The sequence below is a fragment of the Leucopleurus acutus genome (genome assembly GCF_964270905.1).
Source record: "Leucopleurus acutus genome assembly, chromosome: 18".
Lineage (NCBI taxonomy): Eukaryota > Metazoa > Chordata > Mammalia > Artiodactyla > Delphinidae > Leucopleurus > Leucopleurus acutus.
The window spans coordinates 67,295,764-67,318,673 of NC_139160.1; the positions used below are offsets into that span (position 1 = coordinate 67,295,764).

Here is a 22,910-nt window from a genome sequence, read left to right on the forward strand (position 1 = left end):
GAATATAAAGGGCCAAAGAAGACAAGGATATTTCTCTCATTTAAAAAGAATTATTCAGAGATGCACACAAGGAGGCAAGTACAAGGATATTCATTGTAGCACTGTTTGTAATAGAAAAAATTGGAAATAATAGAACTGCTAAAATAAAATGCTTACACAATGCAATAAAGGGTATGAATTAGATCTATATACCAACTTGGATGGATCTCAAAAACAAGGCTAATGTAAAAATAAAAACAAGTACAGAATAATATGTTAGCATTTATATAATATGTTAAACGTACAAAACACAGCCACATATTATTATGATAGATATATTGGTAAAGATATGAAAATCAAATGGAAGTATTTCCAGAAAACTCATAATAGTGGTTGTCTCTAGTTGAGGTTGTGGGGGAAGAAGGGAATGGAATACAGATGATGTTTAAAAAAGAATTTCAAGTATAACTGATATTTTTATTTCTTTAAAAAATGTTGAAGCTGAAAAGACAACACAGTAACAGGTGTTGAATCTGGGTGGTGGGAATATGGTTGTTTTGATCTTCGTGCTTTTCAGTAACGTTTTGAGTTTCTCAAGATTATAAAAAACAGGTATAACTTTTTTTTTTTTTTTTCATTCAGACTGACCCAGGAAAAATTCATATAACTCAGGCAACCCTCTTTGGTTCAGTAACAAGATTATTACTTATCCATCCTTTTTGGAATTGTCTCTATTAACTTGAATAGGGGAAGCATATGTGTGAACTTAATATGTTCATTAAGTAACATGTTACTATGGAAACATTTACCTGTGCACCTTGGTTATTTCTTCAATACTTCTAATGTGGCATTAAACATTATGTGGGGAAAACAAAGGATAACAAAAAGAGAATACTTTGTAAGGCACTTTCTGGAAAACAGACTCAAATCCGACTTAAGAAGTCAGCCATGTGTTTCACCTCACCAAATGCTGAAGTCAAAAAATAGCAGTAACTACACCATGATTTTAATAATTTACTCTAATGTATTTGTTAATCCTTTCAATATCATTCTATGAAGAGCAGAAGATTTAAGATGATGTTACCTTGGCAAGTTCAGGCAGGTAGCTATCTAAACCGGAAACGGAACCTTCTATTTTGCTTTGTTCATCATCTAAAACAGCAAAACAGATTACCTAAGTCACTCACAGTTGAAAGCATTTTATTTAAAACAAGAGGAGGAAGGCCGTTTCTCTTATGTGCCCTGTCACACAGTGGTTTGCAACTCTGGATACCCAACAGAAACACCTCAGAGCTTTTAAAAAATGCTGATGCCAGGCCCAGTGGTGAGAGCTGAACATTTGATGGCTGGAGCAGCACGGACAGTGTCTAACCAGAACTGTCAAGAGCTATGGACAGCAGCACACATGGCCACACCCACCAGGCACCAGCCCAGGCCAACTAAACCAGAATCTCTGGTGGGACAAAGGAAAGAGTACTTGTTAAAAGTCTCCAGGGACTTCTAAGGCACAGCCAGAGTTGGGAATCACCTGTCCAAGGGCCTGAAATAAAACATGAATTGTCAAGAACATAGCCAGATTTTCCCAACCAATTTAATCTGTGGCTTCTGCCCATCCTAACTTTGACTTGAAAGTTCCAAAGGATATGATTAATGATAACAATAAAAACTATAATTAGTATTTGAAGTGCCGACTCTATGCCAGGTACTTGAGATACATTATCTTGTTTAATCTACCCATCGACCAGCAAGTTTTGTTTTGATTCCCATTTTACAAGAGAGTAATCCAAGGCTCTGAAAACATAAGTGGCTCGCCCAAGGTCTCACGGCTGAAAAATGGTATTGCTGGGACTTGAACTCAGGTATTCCTTTCTGCCTCCAAAGCTGTGATTCTTCTCATTATACAAATGATGTCAGGGTAGGACATTCTACTGGGACAAAATCTTTGCTGACAGGTTATCTCTAAGGAGCTCACTTCTGTCCCACCTCCATGTACCTCTGCAGTAATCTGGCTACTTCCTGTGCCCTCTGGCAAAACAGAAGACACCCGCAGAGTGTGCACACACCTGGGGAAAGCTATACCTGCCTACCTTCATGAGAGTCTCCGTTTCGCTTTTCTTGCATTGCAGCTTCAAAGTTGAGCTGGAGAATCTTGTTCAGAGTTGTGATCCACTCTTCCATTTCCACTTCACTGTCTGCTGCCAAAAGGTAACTACTTTTGTCCTGCATCTTGAGCTCAAAAGCAAAACGCCTGACTTTGTTGTTCTGAAACAGAAAAAGGGTAAAGAGACACATTTCAGAAGAACTGGAACAGCCTTAAAAATTCTTCTCTTTATTACCTGCTGATGGGTACTATCTCATCGGCATTTCGGACCAAGTTATTTAAAAAGGCGAGCCCCTTCCCAATAAACCCCCATCTGTATCCACCTTCCTTGAATTATTTTCTTCATGGCTTTATTTCCCCATCTGACACATTACACGTTTTACATATTTATTTGTTGTCTGTCCCATCCAATGAAATGGAAGCTCTTCAGAGCAGAGATTTCTTTTGTTCAGTGCTACATCCCTATTTCTAGAACACTGCTTGGCAAATAATAGGCTCTTGAAAAATATCTGAATGAATGAAATATCATTGAAAATTTTCAGTTCCTCTAGCTCCTATCTTTTTTAATGAAGTAGTATGTGGTATCACATTTTAAAAGCAAACCATTATCTATCAATATGTCTGATTTCCTTACCTGGAACTTTCTCATCATTTATGAGGCCCAAAAGGTATTTAGACACCATGTCTACCTTCCTCCAGCTTCCCTCATGCCTCCAGCTTTTATGCCTGTGAAAGGGTATCTTACTCAAAGTATAAAAACCGCAGTCCATGTGCATTAAATGACGAAGGATGAATGTGCACGAGGCCAGGGTTTCTCCACTTTGGCACTACTGACGCTTGGGGCCAATAACTGTTATGGGGACCGTCCTGTGCACTGTAGCCTGTTTAGAAGCAGCCTGGCCTTACTCCTTAGATGCCAGTAGCATAGCCCCCCAGTTGTGAAGATCAAAACATGTCTTCAGATATTATCAAACATCCCCTGGTGGGTAAAATCGCCCTGGTGATTGCACTAGATAGAGGTTCAGCTCCGAGGAACATGACACAAGACTCCTGGTACTTACAGGCTGAGGGACGTGACATCACAAACTCCCACCAATGTGCGGCATCTGAGCACAGCCTTCGCCCACTAAAATTCTAGCTGGTTAGCCGCAGTCCCTGAGGGGGCTCTCAGCGAATGTCTCGGGGACAGGGTGGCCCTCCCGAAGTCGCCTCTGTGACCTCTGCAGCACGGTTCTCAGGAGAGAACTGCTCCCAGCAGAGCATGCAGACCACTGTGCACAACGCCTCACACCTCACTTCACAGAAAGAGTCAGAGAAGGGCTCAAAGGCCAGATATGAAAGGAGTTCTCTCCCCTGCACTCCTCAGGGGAGTTCTCTCCCCTGCACTCCTGAAAATAAGTTAAAAGTAGGGTGAGCATTAGGCCTTGATTCTGAATTTTTCCTCTTTCTGAGCCTCAGTTTCCTTATCTGCAAAATAAGTGTAATCAACTTCAAGGTTCTAAAATACTTTTAGGGCTCAAGATTCGTAACTGGATTCTTTTCAGGTCTAGTTTTAAATTTTAGCATAGGCATTTCTTTGAACTCATAGCATTTAATCAGCTCATATTTTTACAATGTCCAAAAGCAATATTAAAAAAAAAAAACCTGAAATACTTAAGCCTCAACTTTTGGAGATGAGCTTACAAACAGATGTGGAGATAAAAACAAATTATTTAAACATATTGAAGCCTTAGACACAATTCGTTAAATGTAAAACACCATCAGCCACACCTGCAAAAAGAATATGAAGGAAGGGATGGCCACTGAAGTCAGAACTTTAGATTCCGAAATGTATTCCAGAGACTGAGTGATTGGGGACTCCGTACTGTAAATCACCTATACTGTGCTGAAGACAGGCAACAAAACTCTTATAAAACAAAAGTAATTACTGCTACTTTCCAAATGAGTTGCCAAATATATTTAGTTTTGCTTTAAACATTTTTTAAAGTCAGTGCCAGAAAACTCAACTAAAATGTAACTGAAAAGGTCTCTCAGCTTAAGAATACAAATGAAACTCCCACTTGGGAATCCCACCCAAGAAGTTACTTCACTGTCATTGACAATTCGCTCTGGTACTCCTTCCTTTATGCTGTGAATAAACATACTTTGATATAATTTGGTTTCTACAGAGGCAGCTTTCAGCTGAGTTTGGGTTACAAGCTGAGAGTGCCATGTGCCAATTAGCTGTTGATGCAAAAATAATTCTCAATGAATATTAAGTGGTGCTATCACCTTGATCTAGGGTTTGGTCCTGCACTAGAGGACCAAAAACAATGTTTTGGGGGGGGGGGTTGTTTGTTTTTAAATTAGTCACCAGTAATTAAAAATACCAAGATTTAACTAAAATTTTGTATTTCTGGTTTTCTTGAACCAGATGAGCTGGCAACCTTGAGCTGGCAGTGCCACCCAGCACATCAGCTGCCCCTTTAAACGGGACCACTTGTGCTCCAGTTTGTCACAGTCCCCAGCATTTCCTATCACTTTACACCCAGGCCTCTTCTTTCACTTAATTTACCTGCTTGGTCCCTGTAGCCAGCTGAGTTTGGACCCCCAACTTCCATGCTGACCACGATGAAGCAACAAGGTCTGGACTTATTCTCCCAACATAACTACTAGAAATAACAGGGCAAAATAGATGAAACAACTGTTTTTAGGTATTTTGCAACCATCAGGGCAGCCCTGTGATCCCTGATAGAAAGGAAATAGATGAGGTGAGCCCTACCATCACCTCATCACTTTCTGCCTGGAGGCCATATCTGGACCCAGGAAGGTGAGCCTGAACAGAGTCCAACAGTCTTGCTAACTGAGGAGGCTGCCCAGAGTTCAGAAGACCCAGGTGGCTAGAACATGCAGGACAGAGTCTCCAGAACAAGAACAGACTTCTCTGCACAAATAGATAATAGAGATCTAAACTCAGTAAAAACTCATTCATTACATGTTTATTTTCTCCTTATGTCATGCCTTAACAAAAAAGCTTACCAAAAAAATCAAAATCAAGACACAATAACCTAAATTTCAGGTCACCATAGATAAGAGATAAGGAGAAGACTGTGAAGAATAGGGAATAACATAAGACTCCAAAACAACACAAGCATCTAGAAGACAATGGAACGCCTTCAAATTCTAAGGTAAATTTCATCTCTCAAAAAATTAAGATTTTACACATGATTTCCAGGAAGCTCCTGGAGGATGTGTTCCTCCAAAACAAGAAAGGAAAATGAGAAAGAAGACGACATAGGATCCTGGAAACAAGGAATCTGACACAGGCAGGACAGCAAAGGGAATTTCCAGGATGGTGACTGTGCAGAGGCTGAGGAAGCAGTCGGTCCAGCTTAGAGCATGAAGGAGGGCTGCAGGAGCTAAAATCCTCTCTAGCATCACATAATGTCCACAACTGATGAATGAAGAGCAGCGAACACTCCTTACCTAGCAATATGGAGGCAAATCCCAAGAAAAAAAAACAGTGGAAAAAGTTGAAAATGACCATTTCAGGGAGTGGGGAGTAGGTGAAGTGAGGTGATGCTGGCAGGACTGTGCCTTTAGTGCTACCTCTCTGTACTGTTTGACATTTAAACCAGATGAATGTATTATTTGGATGAAAATGCAATTTAATTTTAAGTAAACATGTGAATGCATAAGCAAGTATACCTGAGGGTCAAACCAGAGCTGTGTCTCTAACCTTAGTCACACTGGCCCCACAAAACAACCTTTCTTAGAGAACCGAGCTTTGGGCTAATGTCATCAGCGAACACTGAGTCATCTTAAGGAAGAATTCTCTGATAACGGTGACTGCGTCTATTGTGAGGAGCCGTCAAGAAGACTGTTCGTTCATCACACAGCGCCCTCTGTATGAGGGCCCCCAAGAGAAATGCCTGAATGGGCTTCATTCTGAGATTACTCGGGCAGCTTCTGACTAATTGGACTGTTTGTATCTACAGACACTGTGCAACTGAACGGGTCTCCAAGCTAGAAAGCGTAGAGCCTGGTTTGTCACCCACCATAGCGGGTGTTAGTGAGGTCTTTAAAATACATGCTTTTTCCTTAACTTAATCCCACTTCATCTCTTCCCTACCCTGACTCCTTTCACACCACTTTAAATTTATATTAGCCTGTGTTTTATGTATCCTTGTAAACTGCTGCCTTAGATATTCCTGGAAAACTGGAGGGGAGTGGATGAGTGGATGGACGGACGAACAGACAGTTTGGGGAAACTGCCAACCTGCTTTCAAAGGCAATTCTACAAAGGCATGGAAGGAGGCACACCAAACTGCTAATGGTAGCTCTTTGAGAAAGGGAGATATGGGGGTCAACAGGGACTTCTGCACTACCTGTACTGTCTAACATTTCATAATACAAATACATTCATGTACCATGTATAATTAAAATAACTTTTAAGACTAACTCTACAACTGTAACAGCACTAAGATAACAAACCCTAACCCCAACCCTAATATTGGCTGAATGCTTACCATGTGCCAGCACCGTTCTAAGCTCTTTACATGTATCGATTAATCCCTTCCATAACCATATTCAGTACTATCATTATCCCTATTTAACAAATGAGGAACCTGAGGCATAGAGAAGTTGAAAAATATCTCCAAGGTTATAGAGCTGTAAGGGGTAGAGCAGGGATCTGAACTCAGTCTGAATCTGAAACCCAGTCTCTTGGCCAATATACTACTGTGCCATTGATACTATCATGATAAAAGTCATCCCAGAGATGCTAAGAACTGTTCTGAATATTTCCAAGTTAACTCATCCAATCCTCTTACCCTATTAAGGAAATATTATCATTATCTGAATTTTGCATGTGAAGAAACTTCAGTTAATAGCCAGTCCAAGGTCACACAGTTAAAAAGTAGCTGAGGATTTCGCTGGTAGAGCAGTGGTTAAGAATCCGCCTGCCAATGCAGGGGACACAGGTTCGAGTCTTGGTCTGGGAAGATCCCACATGCCGCGGAGCAACGAAGCCCGTGCACCACAACTACTGAGCCTGTGCTCTAGAGCCCGCGAGCCACAACTACTGAGCCTGTGTGCCACAACTAGTGAAGCCCGCGTGCCTAGAGCCTGTGCTCCACAACAAGAGAAGCCACTGCAATGAGAAGCCCGCATACCACAACAAAGAGTAGCCCCCGCTCACCGCAACTAGAGAAAGCCCGCGTGCAGCAATGAAGACCCCATGCAGCCGAAAATAAACAAATAAATAAATTTAAATTTAAAAAGTAGCTGAGCCAGGTTTTAAACATAAAAACTCATATGCAGAGCATTCGGGCCTCCTACGACATAATTCTGCATGTGCGTTGTACCCACTATCTTCTAAAATGATGAAAAACAAGCCTTTAACTCATTTTTAAGTCTGCTATTACACTTCTACCACGAATATTGCCATTTTTTGAAGTGTTTGCTTAAATCTGCTAATTCATAGATGGTACTTTTACAAATGAGAAAACCCAACGATAAAACTCGCTTCATATTTACCTGAACCACACCCATACAGGAATCCAGAAATATTGATCCTTTTGGTTCCTTGGAGATCTTTTCATCTTTATAAAAATTCAAATTGTAGGACCCATCACCAAGTTGAATCAAGTGGAAAAATCGTCTTTTAAACGACTGAGAGAAAAATACACACATAATTATGGTTTCAAGATGAAAACAGCCACAATCTCTCTCAATAACTCACAAGTACACCCTATGAAAAAACCATTTCAGTTCTCTCCAAAACAAATCTAATTCTGGCCAGCGCCCCAGGTAACTGGGTGAGTTAAGACTCTCCATCACATCTAATAATTTTACTGAATTTAAATTCTGTGGAGTTGGTTCACTAAGCATTCCTGGGTCATTTTTCTCACCCACAGAATCAGAGATTTTTACATAACCACCCAGAAGCGGTGCAGGGAATTCTAATTTGGGATGGAGCTCAGTCTAATTTGGGATGGAGCTCAGAAGGATGGAAACGTTCTCAAATCCCCAGGGTGTCTTGCTCACACGGAGTAGGAACTGTTCTCTGCCTCACGGAACTGGACGATTTTCCAGCCTCAGGATTACAACAATCAGCATTTCCCCTGATTTAACTTTTATCCCCTGCTCATCCTACCTCACTTCCATTGTTTCTCTTTATTATTAATTCTGGCCTTTCATTGGTCCTACTTCTCTCCTGAATAGTTTTTACACTAGTTTTACTTTTCTCTTGACAACCCCCTTCCAATTTAACCATTTTCCCTTTAGTCCTTGATTTTTGCTTTTCTTGACTTTACTGCAGGAAGACCTCCATGAAAGTGCTTAGGTGTAGCCCCTCGGTGATGTTCTACGAGGTACCAAGTATCCCTTTTGTAGTCAATACGGAGAAGAAAGGCTGTAAGGCGACTGCACCTTCACACCAGCCTTACGATGATCTCATCACGCTGGTGGTTGGAGGGTGACAAGGGGAGCGGGTGGAAATGGGGCTGTACCAGTGGGGGTCGATCACCGATCACCAGGGAGGCATCTCACTCACCAGACAATGTCACTTTTGTCAGAAAAAAACAGCATGCCCATTCATCTTGAGCATCATTTCCAAGACCCACAGGAAAAAAAGGGCTTAGTAAGGGGAAAGCAGGGTGATGGGCCTCCTTACCCTCATGGTCACGCTTATTGCACTGTTCATGTTGCCTTTGTACAGCCAACCGTGCTTGGTGATCCCACCCTTCTGAGAGCCGAGGGAAGCAGCATCCTAGGAGACAAGGGCAACGTCGCAATCAATCTCCCGTTATTACTGATGGGAAATCCATTCAATTCATACCAGGTAGCCCCTCGCCCCTTTACTGGAGTAACTGTCTGGCACTAACACCTACTGTGTCCACTTACCAATAAAAGAGGTGGAACAAGCCTAGTCCATTAAAAAGCAAAGCTTGTTCTAGTCCAAGTTTTTTTTTCTCCCCCCAAGTATTTTAAGTGTTTAATGAGCCACAAAAAGTACATACCATACTTAACCACTCAAGTTGTAAGGTCTCGCCCGGTTTGATGAAAAATGTTTTCACATTACACTCGCATATAGTTGGAGGACAAAAGCAAATTCCTGGAAAACTTCCCAGATGCTTAGTTCAGGGAAAGGTGAATAAGAAAGGAAGGAAATATGAGGCAGGCAATAAAGAAAGCAGAGATAAAATGCTGGGGCAACAGAAATGAGGGAAAGAGAAAGGCAAGACCACAACAGGGAGAGAGGAAAGGAGGAGAGAGAAAAGTGAAGGGCGACAGCTAGAAAAGTAAAGAAACATGTTTCCTCGAGTTCTGACCCGAACACTGAGATCTGGGTTTAAGGGCATGGGGCTGCCAGCTGCTGCTATAAATAAGTCAGGCTTATATTTACACATATAATAAGCAGACAGACAGATGAAATATACACACACACAAATACACAATGTGGCAAACCTTCCACCACATCCTGACCCCCGCCCCTTCCTTACTCTCTAAGACCTCTGCCTTGTGACTCTGCCCCCTAAGACTGTGTCCAATAGACACTTGAGTAGGAGCCTTAGGAAGAGAGGACTACACTGTCAGGTCACCCAGCTCACACCTCCTGAGGACTAGTCTAATTATGATGTTTATTTTTGTAATCAAGTAGACAACTGCAGAAAGACCTGTCTTATGCTTTGGCTGAGACCACCTCAATTTTTTTTTTTTTTTTTTGCGGTACGCGGGCCTCTCACTGCTGTGGCCTCTCCCATTGCGGAGCACAGGCTCTGGACACACAGCCTCAGCGGCCATGGCTAACGGGCCCAGCCGCTCCGTGGCATGTGGGATCTTCCTGGACCGGGGCACGAACCCGTGTCCCCTGCATCGGCAGGCGGACTCTCAACCACTGCGCCACCAGGGAAGCCCACCTCAATTTTAATATTGGTGGTTTTACTGTTGTTATTATTAGTGATAATAGAAGTAACTTACCTGTCTAGGATTTTACAGTTTGGTGTGCGCTCTTATGTGCATTATTTCAATCGGTCCTCCTCTTACTATTAATCAGCACCAAGTTTTTAATATCTTATTTTTCATTTTGAATGACCACTCACTCTTCCCAGAATATTTTTAAAGTTGTTTCTTAAATAATTTGCTACCATGGACATTGTTAACACTCACAATTAGGCATCTAATACTGAGTAGGGAAGAGTAAGTAATGCAGAGATGGGCAGCACTAACTTTTTATTAGGTTTTCCTTGCTCAGTGGACACGGTCACCTTAATGCCCGGCTCTCTTTATACACTTCTCTGGCCATAACCGTTCCCCCAATAGTAGGGGGAGTGGGCTTGTTAAATTCAGAGGTTCTGGGTACTATCTACTTTACTCAGAGCCCTCATTAAAGAAACGGCCATTTAAAATCTACTGGCTGCCAGTTTGTTTCAAATAGCCTGCTGAAAAACAACCTCAACTTAGGATCTAAGTAATCTTGATCTTTTAACAATGTAGCCAAATCTTGTCCAGGACTTTGAAAATGATCTCAGAACAAATAAACAAGGACCAGAGGAACAGGCAATGCTAAGCAGTCAAGTTGAAACAGAGACCTTATTTCAATCAATCAAACAATACATTTTTTAAAAATTCCTCCCCGGTTTCAAGGAACATTCCAATTCCTGTTTTGGCTAAACGTTGGTAATTTTCCAATGAATCTTCTAAATCTGTGAACTAAATGAATCCTTCGATCCGCCAGCAAGCATCCTACCTCATCTTTGTCCACCTCCTCATCAACTTCATAGACATGAACTGGAAGTTTATCCAACTTGGCCACTTTGCTTTAAAAAGAAGAAAGAATCTTGTTTTATAATTACCTAATCTATGAAGAGATGCTGCATTTCTTCCCCCATCAAAGGAACCAGCATTTAACAAATCCAAAGCTGGCCCACTTGGCTAAAGAATAAAAACAACAGATGAAGTTGCTTTTCAAAGTGGGTGATGCAAGAGTTAGAGAGCTCCCAAAAGCCAGGCAGACAAGACGGCATGGCTTGTTGGGAGTTACGTAGATTAAAAATGGGAAAGTGTATTAATAAATAAACACATGGTAGAATAACTTTTAATACGAAGTTTAAATGAGGTCACTCCATCTGAAGTGATTGGAAACCACAGTCTTAATGATGATGGTATTAACAACAAAAACAGGACAATAACGATATCAGTCATTAAACGGTTATTATGTGCTAGGCACTGTGCTGTACTTCACATGTGTTACCTCCTTTAGTCCTTTAGATGGTGGGGACTGGTGCTAAGACCACTTAACAGATGAGGACACTAAGGCTTGCAGAGGGCAGAGTAAGTAGATGATGCAGGCCGACTACAGAGTCTATGTTCTTAATCACTGTTACAACCTTCGTCTACTTCTCATCACACAACTGAAATTCTTATTAACGCCAAGAGGTAAAATCCACCAGCAGTAAAAGTATATCGTATAAAATACACCGAATCCCCGGTCGGTTCTCTTTCAGCCATGAGAAGAGCATGAACAAACGTATCGGTGAAGATAGCTTTACCGACCAAACAGGAAGAATTAAGTCCCCAGATAAGTACTGGGTACATACAGAAGTAAGGAGCGTACCCATCTGGACAATGCTGGAAGGGAGTGTTCTCAGCAGAGGTTTAAAAAGAGGCAATTGGGAAGTTGGCTGGACGCTCTTAAGGAGTGGCTGAACCACACAAACAGAAAAAACGAACAGTTAGGTCCACTGAGAATAGTATAAACAGTTCAAACTCATAGATGGAACAGACCCTAAGAAAAATTTATTAACAGGGTCTTAATTAAAATTTTCATTGGCAACGGTTACTTTTGAAACACAATCCATCATTATGTGCTTTCAATTTTCATAATAAACTAAAATCTGCCAACTGTGTTATTTCAGGATGTACCATTTTATAACAGATGCCCTCTCAAGGCAAGACCTATCTATACCTGGTTTACTTTAACTACTGCTCATCAATCTAAACACACTTGCTTTTGGTATATTTTAGAATGAGTTAATACTTTAAAGGAGGTGAAGAAATTTGAGAAAATGCTTGTTCTTTGATGTACATTTTTTAAATATAAAATCTGTTCAATATAAAATGCTTTTCATGTCTTTTCAAAATATTATTTTTAAGATAAAACACACCTCAGCATATTTCAATACACTTACATTTTGTTTTCTGTTTCTCACTGAAAAAAATCTCACCTGTTTTTGTTTCATCAGTGGTACCCTGAGCAGAATCACTGAACATAATTAAACCATCCATGTGTTTCTTACCACCTACCAATTCCCAGAGTACCAGGTTTGAGTACTATTAACAAATACCGTGTAAACAATAGCTAACCCATATACACACAAACCATCTAGAAATATTTTCTCTAATCACTCTGATTGCATGTGAAGTTACACATCTCCCTAGGCATTTCAAGTACAAAGAACTTTCCCTGTGTGTATAACCCCATCTTGTGTGGTCTGATCATTTACTCACTTTGGAAGCTGTCGAAACTCTCCTGAGTAATCTTCATATTTGTAGTTCACAAGATGCCAGTCAGAGTTATAGGTTTTGATGCACTGTTTGGGGAGGGGGAGAGAGCATAAAAAAAAAGCATAAGAGAAAAAGACATGTGATGACTTTTGGAAAACATTTGGGAAAGTTTATGAATGCACACCCACACCAATATCAAAAAAATTCTTTCCCCTCAACCCTCTCATGCCTGAAATGCCACCATTAGAGATTCCTATGAAGCTTAAGAACCACTGAAACGTTACACTTGGGAGAGGGGTCACTTAGGTCATCGTCATTCATGATCAGATGATAAGCAGATGTTACAAGGAGACAAACCTCACCTCCTCTTGCTGCATTTACATAACAATGTGCTGTTTCTGACTTAAAACCACTTGGCTCCTAAGAAGTCATGTGGGCTTCTAGAAGAACATGAAAGTAAATGGAAAGTGTGAACCTAAAGATACTTCCATAGTATTTACTAATATTAAAACTTGCTCATTAGTCAATATTACATACATTTGCCCTCAGATTTTCATTTTATTTATAAGAGACAGTGTGAGGTAATTAGGAAGAAAGATTCAGATTCCAATTCACAGTGGCACCATGATCTCTTCACGTGTACATGTGTGCATGCATGTGTACAAATGTACAAAGTATGGAGCAGTCCATTGCCCAGATTCCACAGTGACACCAACCTACACGGACTGCATTAAACTACCTCACTATCTGACAAGCTCGACCAACCAGCACGGTGTCTTTCATTCATCTGTCCAGGAGGACCCACTGAGTAGTGTGTAGAGTCTTAAGATTATAAGGTCTCCTCCACCAGATCTTCAAATATGAATGAGTCAAAATCAACAGGTGAAGCATTCGATTTATTTTCCATCAGCAAACTTGCTTTTCCGCATGGACAGCTCTAGACTACACATATATAGATGTCAGTGTGGCAAAAAATGAATGAATAAAGTGAAAACATAGGTAGTTAAATGTATTAGTCGCACCTAGTTGACTTGACTCTGGCTGAAACATCATGAACAAAGTCTCTATTCTGTTTACTTCACTTTGTTGTTTATACTGTGAACCTTTTTATCCATTTCATACTTCATGCCCGAAGGCTTTCTGAAGCAAAACCCCAAGGTCATGAAAGTAACTACAGCTAATGCCTCTTGTGCCAGGCTCTACATTAAGCACTCTATTGGCAAGGTTGTGAACGGAAGGTAGAATAAGTTTTTTATATTATCATTCTGAGGTGGAATAAAGAGCAGAGAAGGGTTAAAAACAAAGTCAGATGTGGGAGCTGAACAACTTTTCAATTTCTTTGCTAAGTAGTTACAAATGTTTTTAAATACCATTTTATTCTTATAATTGCTTTTTTTTTTTTAAATTTCAAAGCATTTTCACATTTAGAACATCAGACATCCACACTCAAAATCACATTCCAAAACCAGTATGACTTCAGAATTATCTGTAGGTTTGGGTTTTCCCATCCTACCCCTGGGTCCATTAGCATAGCTAAGTCAGGTCAGACTATGTATGACACAGTCTTGTGGACATGCTCTATTATCTTTGTTCTGGTTTTTCACCAAGCCCTTCAACTTCAACTTTCATACCACCAAAGTCTCTTGTAGGATATTAAACCTATTCTGAAGTATAAAATGTACCTGCCCAATTAAAAATAAATAAATAAGTATACACTTGTACATAATCAGTGCATTTATGAACAGAACACCTGAGTGCCCAGATTTTTAATATCTTAGGGAAAATGGGTAAGAAAGATAATTACAATGTTTAAATATTTTAAATTATAAGGAACTGCAAAAAACACAGTTAACCAGGTTAAGTAACTAGCTTCACTCATTTAATAAGCCATTGTTGAGCACCCACAAGGCAGGCACAGGCAAAATTCCAAGGCAGGTGCACAGAACAAGGCAAGCAACCCGCACCCCTCTGGCGGTGTAGAAAGTCTAGGAGACAAGGGGTTCAATCAGAAATCAGTACGCAGAGAACTGCATCTCTAAAGAGACAGGGATCTGACTGGGCTGATTTCATGACTGACCTTTCAAACTTGTGAAATTCAATAATATTTTGAAGTTATACTGGAAGGTTTTTGAAGTTTTGTTTTGTTTTGTTTAAAGCCATTAGGTCATCCTCCTGTGGACAAGAGTACGGGGCGGAAGTGCTGTTGCACTCCACCCTGGTGGAAGAGGCCCAAGAGGGTGTAGCTATGCTGGCTCCCGCCCCACAGGGTGAAGTCGCTATTGCCCAGCCTGCAGCGATGGGAGAACTTAATGGAGAGCTGTCCCTCAAACACAGTATTTTTTTTAAGAAACTAGGAGAACTGAATTAGTAATTAACAATTTTACTATATGCTTTAAAACAAGGATCAACAAATTTTTTTCTGCAAAAGGCCAGATAGCAAGTATTTTCAGCTTTGAGGGACACACTGTGTCCATTGCAGCCATTGGTGTCTGAGCTGTAATGTGAAGTAGTCACAGGCATATGTGAGCGAGCAAATGGGTGCAGCTGTGCCGCAGTGTACCCTTCTTTACAAAAACAGGCTGCAGGACAGTTCGCCTAATGTCCTGCTTTAAAATAAACATTTGAGACTCTGTAAACATATTTGGCTGTGTTTGTCTTGCATTAATATTATGAATAGAGTGGCAAAGGAGGTAAGACAAGAAGTTACCTTTTCAGAATGATAAGAGAACAACACACTTCAAAAATTTTAACTATACATTCAAGTTTTCAAAAATCTCAGTGAAACTAAATGTTGTTATTGTAATGGGCCTTCGCTTAGAACAGCATAGCTTCCTTGTAGTGGGCAAATTTATTGATGGGCATATTTAGCTCCTAAATATCAACTAGAAAAATGGGGATAAAAATACACTATTTTTTAAATGAAGGAGCACTTCAAGAAACAAAATTAAAACATCTAACTCGTTCATCCTATCTAAAGGCACCTGTAGGAAGAAACAAACACCTCAAGACAGAACAAGCAAGCAATCTCAAAGCAATAATTTTTCTTTCCTCCTTAACGAAAGAGTCGTTTTCTGTATGTTCAAACAAAAGTAATAATAATCATATATTGATCAGGGATAGTTAGGCTCTGCTCATTGTTACCTGATACTTCATGAATACTGAACTAATCTTGATAATAAATTACAAGTATAAACACATAAATGAAGTCAACGAATACATAAATGCATGTGCTGAGTCTCCATTAAAAACAATATAACACCATTGTAAAGCAATTATACTCCGATAAAGATGTAAAAAAAAAAAGAAAACCCAGCAAAAAAAACCACACAAAAAAACAATATCAAAGTCTGCTAGGTGTCCAGTGAGTCCATTCACAAGTTACTCCTATTCTAAGGCTATGAGATAAGTTTTGTAGAATTCATGTTTTGTCATCAAATTGACCCCTGTTGACATTTCTGTCCAAGTTTCAGACTCTGAAAACTTCTTATTATTTTTCTATTCTAACTTCCATCATAAAAATGTAATTACCTCTTTGACACTTTCTTGAAAATATCACTGAAATTTTTAAAAGGGGAGGAGGCATAGAAGAAATACATTACCTCTGTAACAAATAAGCTCTGAGCTTCCTGCTGTGCGTTGGCAGGGATGGTGGAGCATACGTACCGCCCCTGTCGTCTCAGGATGGCCGTCTGTGAAGGAAGCACCAGGACACGACTCGGTTAAGTGAAGACGTTAAGGCGCCAGCCTCCCAGGGCAGTGGGGCCCTTCCCCTTCCTCTGCAGTCGCACCCTGTGGACCCCAGACTCCAGCTGGCTCCTTAAACTTCAAAAGGTGGGGGCAGTGGCTCCCAAGTCCTTCTGGATCACGGGTTCAAGGACCCCCCCAGGCAGGAAAGAGGCCCCTTTCAGAGACCCTAACACTCCCCCACCCCACGTGCTTGATCTAGTCCCACGAAGTTGCCTTTTACTTGCCTGGACTGCGGCAGTTTTAAAACTGTGGTAAAAGAGACATAACATTCACCATTTGAACCATTTTTAAGTGTACAGTTCAGGGGCATTAAGTACATTCACATTGTTATACATCCATCTCTTAACTGCCTTTTACAACTGTTCTTATTCACTGCCACATCCCCAGTGGGACCCGTAGCAGGTCCTTAATATTTGTTGACTGAATCTGTGACTGTGAACACTACCTTCCCTCCTGTAACTGAGAACTGCTCCTGTTTCATGAGGCTTAAATGCTTATTCTAAATAATAAAATCTCTCATGACTTTAGGCAGCAACACATCTACCCTAATTAACATTAGTGTAGGGACTGTAATGTCAATTCGAGTTAACTAGGCCTTGGGCTTCAGGAAGGAATGTTCTAGATTTTTTCTCCCATGGACTGTAATCCTTGGATACTATTAACAGATCATAGTTATAAAAACAGCACACAAGAAACCAGCTTGTTGACAGAATCTATCCCATTGGTTCCTGAGGCTAATTACTAAGCTGGGATCTCCCAGCATCTGTCCCATCTGTTTTTCTTCTTCCTAAGACTGGAGGAAACTTTGGGTCAGATCTGTGGTCCCTCCTCTGCCAGCACAGGGGAAGAACTCCAGGGCATACATTTTTAAAAAATCTTATTTCCTGCCCGTATTGTCTCCCTGTTGTGTCTGCTTCACCTGTCTTTACTCTTTGCTTGCACTGTGACCATCTTTGAAAGCAATCTTAAAACCTACTTTTACAATAAGGCTTCCTTATTCTACAGGAAGAGAAGGAAGGAACTCTGTTCTCTACCAAAGTCCTTCACAGGTGAATTATTAATTCATTCAGCCTCCTCCACGAGGGCTTTCAACACCCTGGCTCTTGGCTTCTTTGTGAAAGTCACAAATGGTGACCCTTCTTACACACCTGGTTCCATGAAATGCCATAGAGATGAATGACAGTAGGCACTGGAGGCATAATCTATTCAAAAAACTTCAGAGTAAAACATCGATTGTCAAAACTGTTAAGAATCAGGTATACCAGTAAAGGGGAATTAAGAAATTATGTGCACTTCAAAGAAGGACACATTCTATACCCCCACTTACTGCGTCCTTATCTTGATTTATTTGGGTCTATCACGATTCTTTGAAACTAATTATCATACTTTAAAAATGTTCATGAAATGGCTCAGGTCAAGAAATAGGACTATTAGGGTCATTTCCAGCTCATTCCCCATCAGAACATTAGGAAGAAATAAAAGTTATTACAGAATTTTCCTAGTGGAATTACCAACTCAAGAAACTTTAATTATGTGACACTTTTCCAAACACCCCTTTAAGGTAAGAAAAATAATAGGAAATGAAACCTTTTTATTATTGTGGATCAAAGTGCATTACGTTTTCAATTTAAAAAGAAAGCAACTTTACTCATTAAAGATAGACGACTTTTAACAGATAAGAGAGCACTGGGCATAATTAAACCAATCATCCATGTGTTTATTACCACCCACCAATACCAGAAGGGTGTAAGAAAGAAGAACACAGAAGCACAGGCTGGTACAAGAGGAAAGAGTCTAAGAGGGGAGTCTAAATCCGACAGGGAGGAGAAGTGGACATCAAGAAGATGAAGACGTGCACTGAGGCAAAGATGCTTACGCTACACTGTACAGGATGAGTACAAGTTGTGTTTAGTACAAAAAGGAAGATAAATGTGAAGATAAGCCTACCCTTAGAAAGTTAAAATAACAAAATCAGGTCATAATAGATGAGATTAGTTTTTGCATACACATAAAAAGCAAACCCATTAAGTCCTAGAATTAAAAAAATATACGCCAAAGAAAAAACTGCCTAAAACTCTAATTAGCTTGAATTAAACATCTCTAAAACCGCACCAACCTACAGCCTAGTCAATGGTTTTAACTAGGGAAAGAATGAGCCAACAGAAAGAACAAGGCTTGTATGACCAAAGCAATTTTGTCAATGTCTTTGTCATCATTTAATAGGAAAGGCTGGGATCCATCAGGCTGTGACCCACTGGGGGACTCCTGGACTTGGCTCCAACGAGGAGTCACAGTTTGATGTCACCAGTTGCCAAGGTCTTTCCTCTTGTTCCCTCTGCTTTGAGTTTAGCCTCACTAACCCACTTGTTTATCATAATTCCCATTTCGACTCTCCTAATCAGAGAACACACAGCCAATGAATGTATTCTGATCGCTTATTAATTCTAGTTTTCAACGCACATTATTAAATGGTATTCTGGTTTGTTTAACTTCTCCATATATTTTATGTATTAAAAGTCACATTCAGGTAATAGTCTACTGTATGTCAAATCGATTCACATTAAATTTCTGTAGTTTTATTTATCTGGCTTATAACAGAGTCCAAATCAGTACCTGCAGATTTATACTCAATGAACACTAAAACTCTTCTCAAATATGAGCTTAATTTTCTTTTTCATGGTTGTGGTATTCTTTCCTACTTTACTATTAACTAAAATCATATTCCTGCTAAAAGATGGGTCTGTGTCCACCTTATATAAATCATCATCAAGGTGGACATTCAAAGAACATCAGTCCCATCTCTTTGTTTGCAAATAAATTATTTCCATTCTACTAAAAAAGCTGTACATCTGCAAGGGGTAGGGGGAAGAAAACAGTGCACACTATGAAGTGTGATAAGATCTGAAAATTAAATCTAAACATAGCTAGCATCTCAAACATCCTTTGGGATATAAATCTCACAATACAAAATACAATTTAAAGCCCAGCTTCCCTGGTGGCGCAGTGGTTGAGAGTCCGCCTGCCGACGCAGGGGACACGGGTTTGTGCCCCGGTCCAGGAAGATCCCACATGCCGCAGAGCGGCTGGGCCCGTGAGCCATGGCCACTGAGCCTGCGTGTCTGGAGCCTGTGCTCCGCAACAGGAGAGGCCACAACAGTGAGAGGCCTGCGTACCACAAAAAAACAAAAATAAAAATAAAAGCCTTCTTCTAGCAACTATAACAGATTCAATTATTTTCAGTCAATATTGTTTCTTAGGTTAAACACTGGCAGTGCTTGACGCACAGAAATCCTTAATTACCTTGGCCAAGTATGGGCGTGAGTCTTATGAGGCCTTCCACAAAATTTTAGGACTAATTGAAAAGGTAACTTAGGACTGCAAAAGGAGGAGAAAAAGGTGAAGTCCTCTTCTAAAGGACTTATATAATGATGCATGGGCACCTGAGAGCCTAGGCCAATCTTTATGGGACTTTTTTTTTTAATGGAATGAACTGATGAAATGCAGAGGTGCCCCCAGATCCGAAGATAAAGGGTACAATTTACGACTATCTCCAAGTCTAGTTAGGAGGACAAATTTCAAATAGAGCCTTTTTTATTTTAAAAACTTTTTTTTCCTCTTGTTTGAAATGATTCCCTCCAAAAACTGGGGTCACTTTAATGGCTATGAGCCGTAACCAGGAATGCGGGATGCTCAGCCCAGGGAAGCAGGGTCCCTAAAGGGAACATACAGAGGTACCACGTTTCCTCACCTGGGCACAACCCCGGGGCCTTCCGGGCATGTCCTGCCCCTCTTCTTCACCACTCACTGCTCTTCCCTGATGGCCTGCTGTGGCCCTGTTTCTTTAGCTTTAACTTGGAATCCCTCTTACTAATGAACTTCCTGCCCCCAACCTGGCCAGGGCTCTGTCTTTCCTCCGTAGGGTGCTGGCTAACACACTACCTTGACCCCACTGAGGCTGGGATACCAAGAAGCTCATGTTTCAAACCACAAGCAATGTGAAGCACATAATTTAATTAAACTTCCTATGGAAGAATTTGAGAAGTGATCTTGGAAAGAGGTTGGACTTGAGAGCCAGGAAACCTGAGTTCTCATCTGAGCTCTGCCTCTAATTAGCTGTGTAATCTTGGAGGAAAGTTTTAACTTTCCAAATCCAGAATTTTCTAGGATCTCTCGGTTTTCTTTGTGGTTTAAAAACTCCATAGTTCCATGGAATTCTAAGTCTCTCTCTCACAAGTGGTTTATTATGAGTGCTACGAATTGCTTTGTGAGAAACTAAAAACTTAAAAGACATCCAGAAAAAAGATGAATACGCTGTATCTTTTTTGATTTATAGTCATATTACCCCACTTACTTTTTTAATGAAAGGAATTGTTTTAATGTGTTTTTATGAAAGGAATTGGATTAAAAGGAGGGAAGATTCACTCTGTAGACTTAAATACAGGCGTTAGTATTAACGAAGATGTTCTTTTGTGTCATCATTTCTTTATTTTTCTAATCCTCTCAACTCATAAGGCACCAGATTTTTTTATTAATCACTTTACAATGGGCATTAAACTATAACAAAACAACCCTCTTAATTCCTGGTGGGAAGTATGCATATCTACTGGGTGTCTAATATATCATATTTTATAGGACTTACGATTCAGACATTGAAACAAAAGGCCCACCCTTCCCCGGGACACAGGAACAATGAGCTGGAGACAAAATCCCAGAGAAGTGGGTGGGCTGTAACCTGAGCCAGCTGTGCGTATCTACAAGGACTCTCCCCATCTCTCCTGTCCTAAGGAGCGCAGGGCAGGGAGTGTCCGCCCTCAGACAGAAAACAAACATCACGGGCAGCCCAGGAGGGAGTGCGAGCTCAGAGGTGGCTATCCTCCGGCGTCCTAAGCAGAACAACTCCAAAGGAAGGCGAGGCCAAAGTGCACCACCTGAGACACAGAAGAGATGAAGAGGGTTCTCCTCAGTAATCGGTCAGTAGGTATGGCTGCAGAACAGAGAGAGAGAAGGGATTCCTATGCTCCTGCCATCTTACCTCTAAGATGGGCCTTGAGGCCTGGGGAGTGAGGGTAGGAGGGGCCAAGGCGCAGTGAAGGGAGGCAAGTGGATGTGGCAGAAATCAAAGCCCCGGTGGTCTGGGTAAGACTGAGCTCTCAGGCGGGCATGGCCCATCTCCCTAGCTAAAGAGTAAGCCCTGGGTTGAATTTTTATTGTGCTCAACTGCGCCAAGTGGATTTTCAACTGCTCCCTGCTAGAGAGACAGCTCTCAACACCTCCTCCCTCTGTCTCTAGGTCCCTCTGAATCTGCTGGAAATACCCCCTTGGATGCATGTCCGTACATTAAACGTTTTGTATCCTGCGCAGTATTAAACCTCACTTTAGACAAGGCTGGGAACTTAGCTGCAACTTACTGAGCACAGCAGTAATGGAATCTTTCCAAATATCTGGCAGATGCATTTGTTTCAGAGCAGATGACTAGCTTTTGAGAGGATTCAGTTCCAAGCTAGGCTGGAAACTGAAATCCACACAGGGCGTTCCCCGCATCTCACTGCAGAGATCAGACCCACAGTGTTCCATGAAGGTCAGACAAGTCCATTTCCAGGGAAGCGGTTTCCTGAGGATTCTCAATGTTTAATGCACTAATAATCAAGAAAACAAACAGGGCATGGGACAAGACAAGGGTCCGGAGAAAGATGTTCACTTAGGTTTCTGGAGGGACTTAATAAAAAACAACTCCCGAGAAAGTAAAACATTACAAGGACGGAGCCTAATATGGGCAGAGAAACGGACATCTCTCTGCCTCTCTCTGACAGCTCCTCTTCACTAGTCCCTGCCCGGTGCCCAGGTTTCCATCTTTAACTGTCTCTCTCTCTTCCCTCAACAGCATCACCCTGTGCCGTCAAGGACTTTCCTTGCTGTACATCCCCATGACAACGCACCGATTTAGGGGGCTCTTGTGTGAACCTCAGTGTGGCACCCTCCCTGACAGGGTTGTCTGCCTTCCCTCAACCAGCCCTCTGCACAGCTGCCAGTCATCTTTCTGAAACTCTTATCAATAGCGTCATGCCTCAGCTTGAATCCTTTCAAGGACCCCCACCACCACTGCCATGAGAATAAAGTCCAGACTCCTCAGCATGACCTGACCTTTGGTGACCCACGGTACTGACTTCTCTGGACTCCTCTCCTGCCCGTCTCTGACCCTCCAGCACGCGGGCTACTTCTGACTCCCTAACATAGCAGCCCCTGCGCCTGGCTGCGGGGCTGCTCACTCCCACCTCCTGCAGCACATGGCACACACGCAGTTCTGTGGAAATTACTCAGAAACCTTGCTGCATCGCCCACCAGACTCAAGAACCTCAGACTGTGCTAGTCATCTTTGCTTCTCCAACACCCTTACATAACGTCTGGCCTAACCTGAATGTCTGAATGAATGGGCAGTCGGGACTTTTAAATGGAATCACTTGGGGCTCCGAATGAGACAGTGTCTTAGCAACTGGTGAGACATCAGGTAGCTCTGTCACTGCATAGTGTCCTGTTTGCTAAAGTGTCATATACGTACATTTATAAATGTCAGTAGACCTTTCATAGTCATAAAAAT

General features: G+C 41.3%; 1 protein-coding gene across 17 annotated transcripts in view; it reads right to left on the reverse strand.

The window, feature by feature from the left end:
• DOCK9 (dedicator of cytokinesis 9) overlaps nucleotides 1-22,910 on the reverse strand; it is a 378,599-nt gene that overhangs the window by 116,951 nt on the left and 238,738 nt on the right. For all 17 annotated transcript variants that reach the window (XM_082859679.1, XM_082859678.1, XM_082859680.1 and 14 more), the window contains 7 exons: nucleotides 16,168-16,257; nucleotides 12,572-12,654; nucleotides 10,812-10,881; nucleotides 8,736-8,831; nucleotides 7,598-7,732; nucleotides 2,067-2,241; nucleotides 1,064-1,131 (listed from right to left, as the gene is read on the reverse strand). In XM_082859679.1, the coding sequence (XP_082715805.1) occupies nucleotides 1,064-1,131; nucleotides 2,067-2,241; nucleotides 7,598-7,732; nucleotides 8,736-8,831; nucleotides 10,812-10,881; nucleotides 12,572-12,654; nucleotides 16,168-16,257 (717 nt within the window). The remainder of the gene's footprint in view (nucleotides 1-1,063; nucleotides 1,132-2,066; nucleotides 2,242-7,597; nucleotides 7,733-8,735; nucleotides 8,832-10,811; nucleotides 10,882-12,571; nucleotides 12,655-16,167; nucleotides 16,258-22,910) is intronic.